Source organism: Piliocolobus tephrosceles, chromosome 6 (assembly GCF_002776525.5).
Source record: "Piliocolobus tephrosceles isolate RC106 chromosome 6, ASM277652v3, whole genome shotgun sequence".
NCBI lineage: Eukaryota > Metazoa > Chordata > Mammalia > Primates > Cercopithecidae > Piliocolobus > Piliocolobus tephrosceles.
In genome coordinates, this window is record NC_045439.1 from 25,728,645 (window position 1) to 25,741,889 (window position 13,245).

A 13,245-nucleotide genomic window follows, 5' to 3' on the forward strand; every position below is an offset into this window, starting at 1 on the left:
TCCTTTAAGAAAAAAAAAGGGGGAGAGGAAGAAATCTTGGTGGTTATTAAAGATACTGTAACCTTATAAACATTTCTTTTAAGATGAATGATAATCTTTTTCTTTTGAAAATTAAACAATGTTCGTTCCAGATGCATAATTTGAAACTCTAGTTGTTTGTTCCCTTGTCCATATTTCATTTCAGAAATAGAAATGCATCAAAAGTGGCTGATTTTAAAATTATGGATGTTATTTCTATTTCCAGGCATTTGTCTTGAGAGAAATATGTAATAAGAATAAAACTTAATGAATGCATAAAGTATCATTTAGAAGGTATTTGTTATTTCAACTTTGAATATTAATTTCTAGGAGTGTATCCAATACATATCCTAACACGTTTTGATTATGCTGTTAATCATCTTTGTATTGCTCAATACTTTCCTAGAAAAAGACACTGAAAAGCCTGAGGCAGAATAATTTCTTTAAATGTGGTTAAAAGTTTGAATTAGAATTTCCAGTTTTTTGATTCTGGTTAATGGAAACAAATCTTTGTAAGCCTGCCTAAGACCAGGTTATAGATTGGAAAGTCCTTCACACCCAAGTTTTAACCTGCATCAAGTCTTAAAGCCAGTGTTTCAATATGCCATCCCTTTTTTCTATTAGCTCCATTGTTTTACTAAGGCTCTTGCATACTCTTAACACGCTGTTAATCATAACTTTTTCCGCTCTTTTGGAGGAAATAGTATAAAGCAATCCTCTGCTTATCAGAGGAGAAGGAAGAGAGTGTATCTAACCCACAAAATGGTACTATTTTTGTTTTAGAAACCAGTCTTGGAGTAGAAATCACAGTGTTCCTTTGCTTGTTAAATACATGTAAGAACCAGCTCATTCTCTCACACATGGACCCATCTTTAGTTCATCAGCCAGTCTTACTGACTCTACTTTAAAATTGATTCTGCATCTGAATACTTCTTACCACTTCCAGGGTTCTCATTATTGTGATATCATCTTGTCTTGATAGTTACAATAGCCTGATACAAGATGATTGTCCTCAATGAATTAAATAATTAACTGTGGCAACAAAAGAAAACTAACTTATTGTAGCACAAGAAATTATTTGAGTTCAGAGATTAATTTTTTTGAACACTGTGATTTTTAAAAATTGTTGTATTGTTGGTTGTATGCTTGACACATTTAATATGCTCAAAAAGTGCTTGTCAGTGAGTAGAACATAAATGCTTATTTATGTTTCAGCAAGATTTATCAAATGACTGCTATGTGAGATAGTCTAGTAGGGGCCGGGATATTTAAATAAAGAAGAATAAGATCTTCACATTAGAGGTACTCACAGTCTGATGAGGAGAGGCATAGAAGACACGTAGAGTAGTGAGTGGCAGTGTAGAAATTTTTAAAAGAGGTTATAGATTGCAAAGCCTTTCATACCCAAGAATTAACCTGCATCAATCATATAGCCAGTGATTCCATTTGCCATTCCTTTTTTCTGTTAGCGCTATTGTTTTACTAAGGCTCTTGCATGCTCTTAATGCACTATTAATCATGACTTCTTATGGTAGCACAGAGAAGGGGCACCTAATATTCCTGTGCAAGAACTCAGGTAATCTTTCATTGTTATAACAACAGTGTGGGTGAGGAAGGAGGGGTGTGTTAGACTTTTATAATGAGTTAGGAATTCACCTTCCTTTTCCTGTATATTCCTGAGAAGAGTTGGTTTCCCAGAGGGCAAATGATATATGTAGGGTAAATCCATGGAGATTTTTCAAACTCATCTGAACTCTTGATTTTAGAGTTATTTTTGCTTTGCCTTGTTTATTTTTTGATATCAGTCTAGATATTTCATATATAGACAAATTTTGAGTTTAAGGAGCTCTCCATATGTAAAAATCTAGTTTTAAGAAATAAGCTTGAAGAAAGTGATTATGTGACCAGCACTTGATGTGTTATTTTTTCTTATTTTGGCCGTTTTGTAAGACAGTTGAAACTGCTGTGTGGTAATTTTCCAGCTTAAATTATTTCCGAGTTTCCTATAGTATCCATTGCAGATATCTTCTTTTTTAGTTGTCCTTGTGGTTTCTACCCTGGTTGACATTTCATGCTGTATCCTAACTTCTTTGCAGCTGAGTCAACTGATGGTGTAAGAATGTGAACCTTCTTTAGAGAGTCAAATAAATGGCTTCCAGACAGATCCAATTTTTGTTCACGAGTGTTTCATAATTTCCCTTGTAATGCTAGTGTCCTGGATTTAAAGCTTAGACATAACAGTTATCTTGAGTTATGAAAATATTCTTCCTCAAAACTTTTTAGGGGATGTGTGCATGTTGGTAATTTCAACATGCTGTATTTCCAGTAACTTTGCTTACATTGCATTAGTTTTTATTTCAGCTTTTAATGTTATTTGATTTCTCTCTTTCTCTACCTTTTATCCTCTCTCCCCCTACCCTTTGTTGATGTATGTGAAGATGGCCTTGGGACTGAAATATTGTCACACTTGTTGACTCAAGTTAGTTTTCAGTGAAAGAAAACTATTACCTTTGTAAATTAATGATTTATTTAGTCACATCAGTGTACTTTATTTAACGTAATATTTCTGTTTAAGGTGTTTGATGAACCATTTTTACTTCATGTAATAGCCATATTGTAAATAAAGTGGCATTTCTGGAACTCTTAAGACATTGAAGAGATCTCATAACCTTTTACCAAAGAGCTACTCTTTTGGATGTGTTCTTGTGTTATTGAAACTTTTATATTTCTGATAAGATCTGGCTCCTTATAATCTTTAAAGCCTCTAGGAAAGTGAATGCACTGAGTTGTAAAGAGCATACTGAAACATAAATCTATAATTACAACAGCATTTCTTATCTTTTGAATTATAGGACAGTTCATCAAACCAGTCAACAGTGTGTGTGTGTGTGTGTGTGTGTTTATCATGAGATTGTCAGCAGTTTTATGTTTTCTTTATACTTAAGTGTCAACAATATGAGACGTTCTTGTCCTAAAATAGAAGCTTCATAAAACCTTTCCTGTCTTGATGATGGAAGTATACCTTGTTCAGTGTGTGATTAGCACACTTTTGAAATTGGACTAAAGCAGATTTTATGTGTACACAGGTACTTCTTCAGCGCAGATGGATAGCCCTTTTAAAAGTCTGGGATATTATGCACGTTGAGTGTGCTTTTGATTTTGTGGTCTATTCTGAATATGTCATATATTTTCATTTATAATAAGGCTCATTCAGAATTTAATTTTTGATTTCTCCCTTCTACTTTAGATCATTAGTCCTCACATAACCTGCTGAAAACTTTTCTGAATTTTTCACATTGTTTTTCTAAATTCTCTTGTGAAGGCCTTGACCTTGCTGGCATTTTAAGAGAGAATACTAATCAGGGGATCAGGTTATGGGGTTGTATTTAATAAATTCTTTCACTTTAGTCAAGTTACGTAGTCTGTCTGAGCTTTGGTTACCTAAAATGTAAAATTAGGGGTTGGTTTATTCTCTGAGGTTCTTTCTCAAACTCAGCCATTATCTAGGATATCTTTCTTCTTGGATCTCATAGACTGCTGTAGTCGGCTTTATTTGTCATCCTCCCTACCCTCCAAAAGAAGTTACCTACATTCCCTGGCTCCAGGCATCTGTGTCCGTTCACCCTGAATCACTGAAGTTAGATTGTGTCTTCCATATTTCTAATCATTCTCGAAAATACCACATTTTGCCTCTGGTTTTCTAGAAATTTAGTAGCCTTTTGTTGATCTTGTAGAATCAGGGGATATTGACCCCTCTGAATTGACTAGAAGACCAGGGAATAGCCTTAATAGGGCCTAAATGTTATCATCTTCCCTTTCTTATTTGAATGCCTCTAAATCTAACAGGATGCTTGGATTAACTTCAGCCAATTTCCAGCCCCAACCTTCCCCCAGAATTAGCTGTGTTTGCTTAGTCAGCACATCTGTTTCTAAAACATGAAACTGGGAGAAAGCGCTAATTCATTGGGTACCATAATTAGTGTTCAAATAAATATGCCCAAACCACACAAATGGGGCAAAAGTAATGACATTTCGTGCAAGTATTTGTTGACTCTATGAGAGTAGGAGCCTACCTGTCTGTGTCATTTACTCTATCTCCACACTTGATCTTAGCCAAAAGGCTGAGAAGCAATGACTTACTCCATCTCTAGTGGACACAAGCATGTCTTTTTTTTTGAGACGGAGTCTTGCTCTGTCACCCAGGCTGGATTGCAGTGGTGCGATCTCAGCTCACTGCAAACTCTGTAAGTTCAGTCTCTTTAGAAAACATAGAAAATTTCATTATCCACTTCACTGTCCTGTGTGGGACAGTTGTATGCTATGTCCAAGCTCTCTTTGAAGTAAAAGTTGTAGGACTACAGTTTTTGGGGTCACACCATTCTCCTGCCTTAGCCTCCCAAGTAGCTGGGACTACAGCCACCACGCCTAGCTAATTTTTTGTATTTTTATTAGAGACGGGGTTTCACTGTGTTAGCCAGGGTGGTCTCAATCTCCTAACCTCGTGATCTGCCCGCCTCGGCCTCCCAAAATGCTGGGATTACAGGCGTGAGCCACTGCGCCCAGCCGAGAATGTCTTGTCTGCAGTAGGACTTATGTAAGTATTTGTTGGATGAGGGAATGAATAAATGAATGAAAGAAAGAAAGAGAAAGAAAGAAAGAAAGAAAAAAGAAAGAAAGAAAGAAAGAAAGAAAGAAAGAAAGAAAGAAAGAAAGAAAGAAAAAGAAAAAGAAATTGTAACTGCTGAAGTATGGTATGGAAGCGCTTACTTAACTCTCGGATTTAGGGTATTGGAATACATGCAGACAATGGAGACTACTATGCATCTGAAATCTAATCTAATAAAAAACAGGGGAAAATAACAGAAATCTTAACCTGAAATTTTAGAAGGCTTAGTGGGGGAGGAGGATCTGTTTCTTTACTTTAATTGTTGCATATAGCTTGGACACTGATGGAGAGAGTTTACAGCTTTGTCAGGTACTCTGTTCCTGGACACTTCTGTTCATTTAGTGGTTGGATGACTCAACTGTCAAAAATGCCAAAAAGGGAATCCTGAAGGAGCAAGTAGTTGAATTTACTGATCTTTAAGATCCATGTGAGCTCATAGTTCTACAGTTTTTACTTCAAAGAGAGCTTGGACATAGCATACAACTGTCCCACAGAGGATAGTGAAGTGGATAATGAAATTTTCTATGTTTTCTAAAGAGACTGAACTTACAGAGGTTTTTCTGACAATATCAACATTCTCAGGAATATCAAAAGATTGAAATAGTTTTGTCTTCTTAATAAGAGACCAGTAATGGAGACCACAGAAAAGTAGTAGTGGATGAGAGAGAGTTGGCTTTGAGGGAAGTGAGAAAAGAACGATCAGTTATAACATTATTCTGAATTGCTTAAAATATGGGCAGTCTTCTAATACCCTGATAGGGTATTTATTTTCTTTATTACTTTCGGACTGTGAAAATACTGCACCATCAGGAGGCCCTATGTATGTGTGGGGAGAAACCTCCTAGCACACCTCATTAGCTTCCAAGGTTTTAAGCTGTGCATGGTAATTGATGAAATCATCTTTAACGTATTGAATTTGAGTCTTCAAAAAATGTTTAAATCATTTATTCAGCAACGTGCAGGAGTTTAAAGATGATTACAAGCATGCTTTGTGGACCCCTGAAATTAGCAGTTTATTTGGGAATATAGGTGCACAAGCAAATAATTATATTACAATTTGAAAAAAATTAAAAATTATGATATACCTAATATACTAGGGAAATGATTTGCTTCGGGAGTTCAGGAAGAAAGGATGCAGCATCTTAAAGGATAAATTTTGAAGGATAAGAAGATACAGGTGATAGATACATAGGAACAGTAGGGAGGCAAATATCACCTAGAGACTTAGTAATAATGTTGCTTTCTAATGAGTAAATGATACAATTATCAAATACTCTTTAGAGCTGGGATGTTAATTTTTCAGAAAACTCCTAGATGTGAGCAAGACTTGGGAAAATATTAATAAATCTGAAGAAATGATGTATTAATATCAATCAGTAGGGAGAGTTTAGACAGAAACTCGATGTAGAAAAACAAGAAAGTTAGGGAGATACATCTCAGTACCCTCATGCAAACACTACCTAGAAGAATGGAGATCCTGTTGTTGTGGTTTGTAAATTCCTGATGTGTGGTGAACATGCTGGACTTCTATTAGCAGGATGCCATTTAAACATTGTTTCATAAAACAAACTCCCCTTGCTCTAATTTCCTATTCATTAACCTATAGTCTGATTATAGTTTGCCTTCCCATCTAGATCTGTCTGTAGGAAGAACATGTACTGGTTATGCTGACATGGACATTCTGATTCATATGGTAGTTATGGTTCTCATCGTAAATGAATGTTGTTTAGTGGCTTTCTAGTTCATACACATTAATCTCTTGTGAGCTTAATGTTACTCTGCTGTTGAAAGTACCACTCTGAGTACCAAAAAGAAATTCCAGTTCCTAGTTTTACAAAGCTGAGATCCAGACCCGGATGATGGACTAAGATGAACTCCTTGAGATAAATGTCTCTTGTCTACTAACCCCATTTTGAAGTAGCACAACTTCAAGCAGGGTTGTACAAGTCAGATGTGGTCTGGGGAGACACATGTAGGTGGATTTAAGATGCCGTAAGTAATCAAATTCTGAGAGAGTGGAAAGGAGGAAGGTGAGGCAAGAGAGAAGTGCAGAAGATAGATTATGAAAGGGTCCTTTCTGGCAGAGAATGTTTCATTTGTTTTTAAAGTAAGTTGAATTGAAAGGAAATATCATTTATGTAAAATATCATTCTAGCTTAAATGATGAATTCTTAATGAGTGGATGTCCTTGTTATTTTTTTTTTTTCAATTCAGGTTGGGTTTGTTGCTCACATAATTTTCCTGGTTTTGTTGTATTTAGCAGACCAGTTGAAGATGATTAGGTTACAGTGTGATGACTGAAGGTGTTATAGTTAGCCATCATGGATTTAGTCCACCATTTAGACATACAATTCTAGTGATTTTGTTATTTTATTACACACCCTATGATTTGCAATTTTTCTGGTAATGTAACTGCATAATCATAATGATTTAGGATTGTTTTTGCCTAGAGTGGGTCCCCAAGTTCTTGTAATCTCTTAAAGGGCTCCTTAGAAACCCCTTTTCATTAAGTACACAATGACAAGATGAAAAGTACCTTCATCTTTCTCTTATCAGATTTTCATGACTCAAAAGCATTTATGTGGTATAATTGCATTTGAAAACTTAGAATTTTTCTAAAACTATGTTTTGATGAGATAAAGGTGGTAACACTTATTTTTTTCCTCAAATGAAGAAACTAGCATCATATTTAGCAGTTTTTATTTTCTGGTGTTTTACTAATGTTCAGTGAAAGCTTGAAGTCAGTGTCTGACATCAGTTTTTACTCTCATTCATTAGTGAGAATATGTTACTAAAATGGGAAAAGGTTCTTTTTTCTACTTCTTTTTTTCTTTTGGTTAGGGAATTATAATTTTGTTTGCCAAATATCTGCTCACCAGTTCCCAAACTGCCCTACGATGGAACTCTACAATTTCACCTCAGTTAATGAGTAGATTAAAGTGTTTTCTTTTGGTAAAGTAAGGGGACTGATGGAATCAGATTTCTTTTCTATTCCACTTCTAGTTGGTTGAACAGATATTACAAGTATTTCTTGCCTCCACTTAATAGTAATCACCTTGTTTAATTTCTTGTCAATGCCTTAGGAAAAACATATAAGCATTGAAGAAGAGCACTTAAGGAGGACTGAAGAGGCCAGATTGCAGCTCAAGGATCAACTTCTTTGCTTGGAGACTGAACAGGAATCCATTCTTGGTGTGATAGGAAAGGAAATTGATGCAGCTTGTAAAACATTCTCCAAGGACTCAATGGAGAAATTAAAAGTAATTATGAATTCTCATTGCGCCTTATATTTTCAGTTAGTTTCCTAATATATAATTATAGTAGGATTTTAATGTAGGGTAGTCAGATTATTATTACGGAAAATTCTATAAAGCAAAATAACATTTTGCATTTTTTAGGACAAGGCACTGGATCTATTGCACAGTTGTGGTGAGAGAACAAATGGTGTTGTGGTGAGAGAACAAATGGTGTTCTTTCGTTGAATTGCCGTGTCCCACTCTGTAGATAAAAAAGAAAAAAGCCTTATAAGAGAGGTATCTCTTGGATTCAAGAGGCCTGGAATTTGAGTTTTCACTATCACAGGCTATTTTTGTTGTTGTTAGTATATTACCGGCTAACATTTATTGAGTACTCTATTGTAGGTACTGTAGTATGCATGGTGCTTTAGTCTCTCCATTATCCTCTGAAACAACCTTTTAGTTACTCTAATTAAACCCACTTAAGAAAAAAGGAGGTTTGGACAGTTTAATAACTTGCCCTTGGCTATACATCTGGTTAAATGCTAAACTAGGACTTCAAACCTATGGAGTCTAAGGCTGGAACCTAAATTAATAACCACTATGTTATCTGCCTTCCCTATTTAAACCAACTGTATTTAATGTAGTTTTTCTATTTTAACAAATGGAATACTGCTACCCTATTTAGAGTCATATTAAAATGGTAAATAAAAACAGAAGTGATCATGGATGCTCTGAATTCCTTGCAGGTAAGCCCTTCTGTCAACTGTAGGTTATGCTGCTGTTTTACATACAGAGAGCATTACATTGCTTTGATATGTGTAACCGTAATACGTTACAGTTTAGCATCATTTACCCCTCTATTTACTGCATTGAGTGATATGATGGCACTCACATTTTGATATTATGCTGAAATGATTTTTATTTTTCAGATGTTTCTACTATTGATTTTGACATTTGTCTTTTTCCTCTTCTAGAATGACCTTCCTTTCTCATACTACTATGTTCCCCTCTTTTTTCTTGCTCTTTCTGCCTTTTCTTCTATCTTAAATTGTGTTTAAAAGAAAATATAACTGTAATTCTCTTGCAGTCAAGTCGTTTTTAGAATTTGTCTTTAATGGAAATATTTTAACTAATAGAATTTGGTAGAGTTGATGGAATTTTTACAATATGTATTCCCATTTGCAATTTTTATTTAAGTTCAAGTGTTAGTTTGAAAGGACTATGAGTCTAATATGATAAATAATTGCCTTTAGGGGGAAAACTAACTCTTTTAGAGCTATTGTAGGGCCTGTGATGATTCTGACTTATTTTTTTTCCTGTCTAATGCTGCTTTTAAATTTAAGACTTGTCATATTTGCATTTATTTAATGAATATGGAGCCTTGAAGATCCTAATTTTTATCTCAAGTATATATTAGCAATTTAATATGTATTCTGTATTTAAATATTTTTAACAGGATGGTTTGTTTTCAATCATGTGGGAAGGTAAAATGGAAACATTTGGATCATGTTGTAAGATATATATATATATATATATACACACACACACACACACACACACATATATGCACACACATACATGTGTATATATACACACTTTGTTACGGGCAATTGCAGGTAAATACATGATGTGCAGATAGTAGATTGCTTAAATATTTTATTTCTTTATGAGTCACAAATTATCCTTCCAAAATATTCCAAAAAGCATCCAATTTTTTATAGGCTTTCCGACATGGAGTGACTGTGGTAATGGGTTTTACACTTCTTCCCCTAGAGAAAGACTAATTTAATCCAAGTCTTGCGTGGAAAATAAATATAAAAGAAAGGAAATTTTATTAATTTTTTAAGACTCTATATTTTTTTCATTGTGGGCCTCTTTTCATTAGTAACTTCTGTTGTTTTATTGCTATAAACCTGTGAAAAAATGGAGTGCTCAAGAACATAGCACTCAGGAAACATACTCAAGAAACCACCCAGGGGTGTGGTAAAGATAAAATTTATTCTTTGCTTTATAGTTTATAGTTCTGACAGAGTGTGGAATAAGTATGTACAATGTTTTCAAAAAAGAAATAATTCCATTTAGTCATTTATTGATTCATGACATATTGCTGATGAGATTTTCAACCATTGTATGTAAAGAGTAGCAGAGCTATGGAATAGATTAGAACATAAATATGTAGTAAATGAGTTTGAGAAAAGTCCTGGGAATGTCGATGTTATTTTTAGTTACATTTTTCTTTTTCAAGCCACTGTACTTGTTACTTATTTATTTTTGTTACTTATTCCACTTTAGTTGATGTATGTGTTTGACAATGAAGGACAGACGTACACTACAGTTATGAAACAATTAGGAAAGTGTCTGAATTAAAGATATATCATTCTCACAGGCCAGTTTTTGATAATTCAAGAGCTTGGGTAAATAGATTAGTTCTGCACTGCACTTATTTTCGTCTCTCTCTTTCCATAGCACTTGGTCTGAGTATTCATTCAGTTTTAGAGCATGAAGATGATAGGCTTTGGATCAAGACAGGTATAGGTTCACATTGGAAGTCATTGCAAATTTCTAGTATATGACCTTGGATAAGTTATGTAAGCTCTTTCCTCTCTAAGAGTTCATGCCCCAGTTATAAGAAGGTAAAGTAAGATAAGATATAGAAGGTGCATATTATAGGGTCAAATATCTTGCACTTAGTAGATACTCAATGTTACCTATCATTTTTCTGTATTGCCTTTTTTGGTAATATGTTCACAAGCACATATGGCTTCTGTTTCTTTATGTTTTTAATGACAAATGCCTGTTATAGTGCTTTTTTCATAATAGACCTTGACACCTATTTATTGATGGTGACATCTTGATATGCAGTAACAGTGGTTTGTTGTGTTCTCTGTGCCAGACACTGTGCTGATACCATTTGTTAAATGGTTAAGGCCTTCCTCTTCTCCTTCTCCTTCTCCTCCTCCTCCTCCTCCTCCTCCTTCTTCTTCTTCTTCTTCTCTTTTCTTTTCTTTTCTTTTTTTGAGACAAAGTCGTGCTCTTGTCCCCCCAGACTGGAGTGTAATGGTGCGATCTCTGCTCACTGCAACCTCCATGTTGTGGGTTCAAGCAATTTTCCGGCCTCAGCCTCCTGAGTAGCTGGGATTACAGGCGCCCGCCACCATGCCCAGCTAATTTTTGTATTTTTAGTAGAGACAGGGTTTCACCATGTTGGCCAGGCTGATCTCGAACTCCTGACCTCAGGTGATCCACCAGCCTTGGCTTCCCAAAGTGCTGGGATTATAGGCGTGAGCCACCACCCCAGCCCTGTTAAGGCTATCTTCTTAAACATGAAGCTATAGATAAATCTGTAAAGCAAATAATAAAATGTGAACATTACTTGTACTTATTATGTCCAATTATCTTTTACTTTGATATTAAACATTAATATTTTTATCAGGCCACAGAAGATTCAATTGACACATATGACATTCATGAATGAAAAAGAAGATAATAAAAGTGTATTCTAATCAATGACAAATGGGTGTTTGCAAATATTCAGCAATGTAGTAGAGAATTGGAAGAGGAAGAAAATACTGTGAACTTGAGTGATTAGGGAAAATTTCCTTGAAAAGGCAGGGAGGATATGAGATTGGGTGAGATTTAGATAGAAAGGTGGATGAGAGAAAATTGGATATAAGAATACAATATTCATATATGTGGTACACGGTAGGCACTCAGTATGCGTTCAACATTTGTCTAAATGAGTTAACGAATGATATTCCTGACAAAGACGCAATGTTCACTCAGCTCAGGAGGTATGGAGGTATTTGAGAATAGGAATAGACTTCTATTTGTAGAGGGATAAGGTATTTTTAAACAGGCAAATTTGAGAAAATATTATTTGTAGCACAGAGTTCAACAAAAGTACAAATTGAGAAAAAACTTTTGTATTTACAATTATAAAGTCATTGCCAACTTTGAATACAGTTTACTTTAGTAATATGAGAAAACTAGATGCAAGGGATTTTATAAATGAGTTGGCGTGAAGGAAGTCAAAGCAGCTAGTATAGATGAACTATTATTGTAGAATTTTGTTATTATTTTGAAATACAAAGCAATGTTTGCTTGAAGTCATGTTGATGAGTTTGTGTCTATTGACAATCATTGATAAGACAAAATGGCCCTTTTAGTATTAAAGAAGGATAAATGAGAGAAAGGATTGTTTCCATGTAATCACATATAACCCTCTTTGAAATACATTATACAGAACAAGGCTGAAGAAAGGAAACAAAAATGAAGTAACTTGATTTTAATTGAAGCTGTTTGCCATATGGAACTCCGTAGAATCAGCCTCCACAGATCCTAGCAATGATAGCACTTGATAGTTGATTTTTCCATCAAAATGTTTATTGCCAAAACATAAAAAAATGAATACATACATAAAGAGGCATGTAAATGAATGCTGGTTTGGAACTGGTTGAGTATTTGGGGCAAACATTTTTCTTTTCAAATCCTTAAATTGGGGGACTATTGGATACTATGGTGAAGAATTTTGTTTATATATTTATGTCAGAGAAAAATGTATTTCTGATAGACTCTTTTCTCTTTTGTAGGTTTTTTCATCTGGTCCTGATATACATTATGACCCACATCGCTGGTTAGCAGAAAGCAAGGTAATTAATCATTGAATCCTAAAGTTATTGTAATATTTATGATCTTTAAGCCATCCTATTTGGTTTAGCCATTTATTTTGTCATGTAACTGAACATGTGAAGCTATAATACTTAATTGCAGGGGAAGATATCACTGCAGTCCATTTAGGGAATTTCCGTGTTTCTTATTTTAACATTTAAAAGTTAAATATGTAGGCCTAGAATGAGAGAATAAAGGAAAGTAAAACTATTGAAATATTGAGAACCAGATTATAGATATATGTGAACATTGACAAAGGAACACAGAAGAAGGAAGAGCTAATTCTGTTGTTTGCGCTGGGAGAAAGATAGGGTATGATACTACCAGCATGTCATAGACAGCTTCTGGAAAAAAGCAATATTTAAACTTGGCCTTACAAAAATATGTAGTTCTCAAGTTAGTTAGTTATGGGTAGAACAATGGCATGAAAATGAGAATATTTGAGTAACCACAGATAATGCCCTGAGATTGATGAGTAAGACATGGGTGGGAGGTGATGGAAAGATAAGGTTTACCTTTGAAGGTCAACTATGCATTAGAGAAGCCTCCTAAAACAAAGCATTCTTAACAAGAAAATAAAAGCATAGTGATTGAACATTGAACTTTAATAATGAACCTATGCATTTTTAACCATTTTTGATAGAAACAAATACA

At 34.7% G+C, this 13,245-nt stretch overlaps 1 protein-coding gene across 3 annotated transcripts in view; it reads left to right on the plus strand.

The window, feature by feature from the left end:
* Nucleotides 1–13,245, plus strand: part of CEP128 (centrosomal protein 128) — a 504,131-nt gene that overhangs the window by 210,311 nt on the left and 280,575 nt on the right. For all 3 annotated transcript variants that reach the window (XM_023185111.1, XM_023185121.1, XM_026455590.1), the window contains 2 exons: nucleotides 7,768–7,944; nucleotides 12,513–12,572. In XM_023185111.1, the coding sequence (XP_023040879.1) occupies nucleotides 7,768–7,944; nucleotides 12,513–12,572 (237 nt within the window). The remainder of the gene's footprint in view (nucleotides 1–7,767; nucleotides 7,945–12,512; nucleotides 12,573–13,245) is intronic.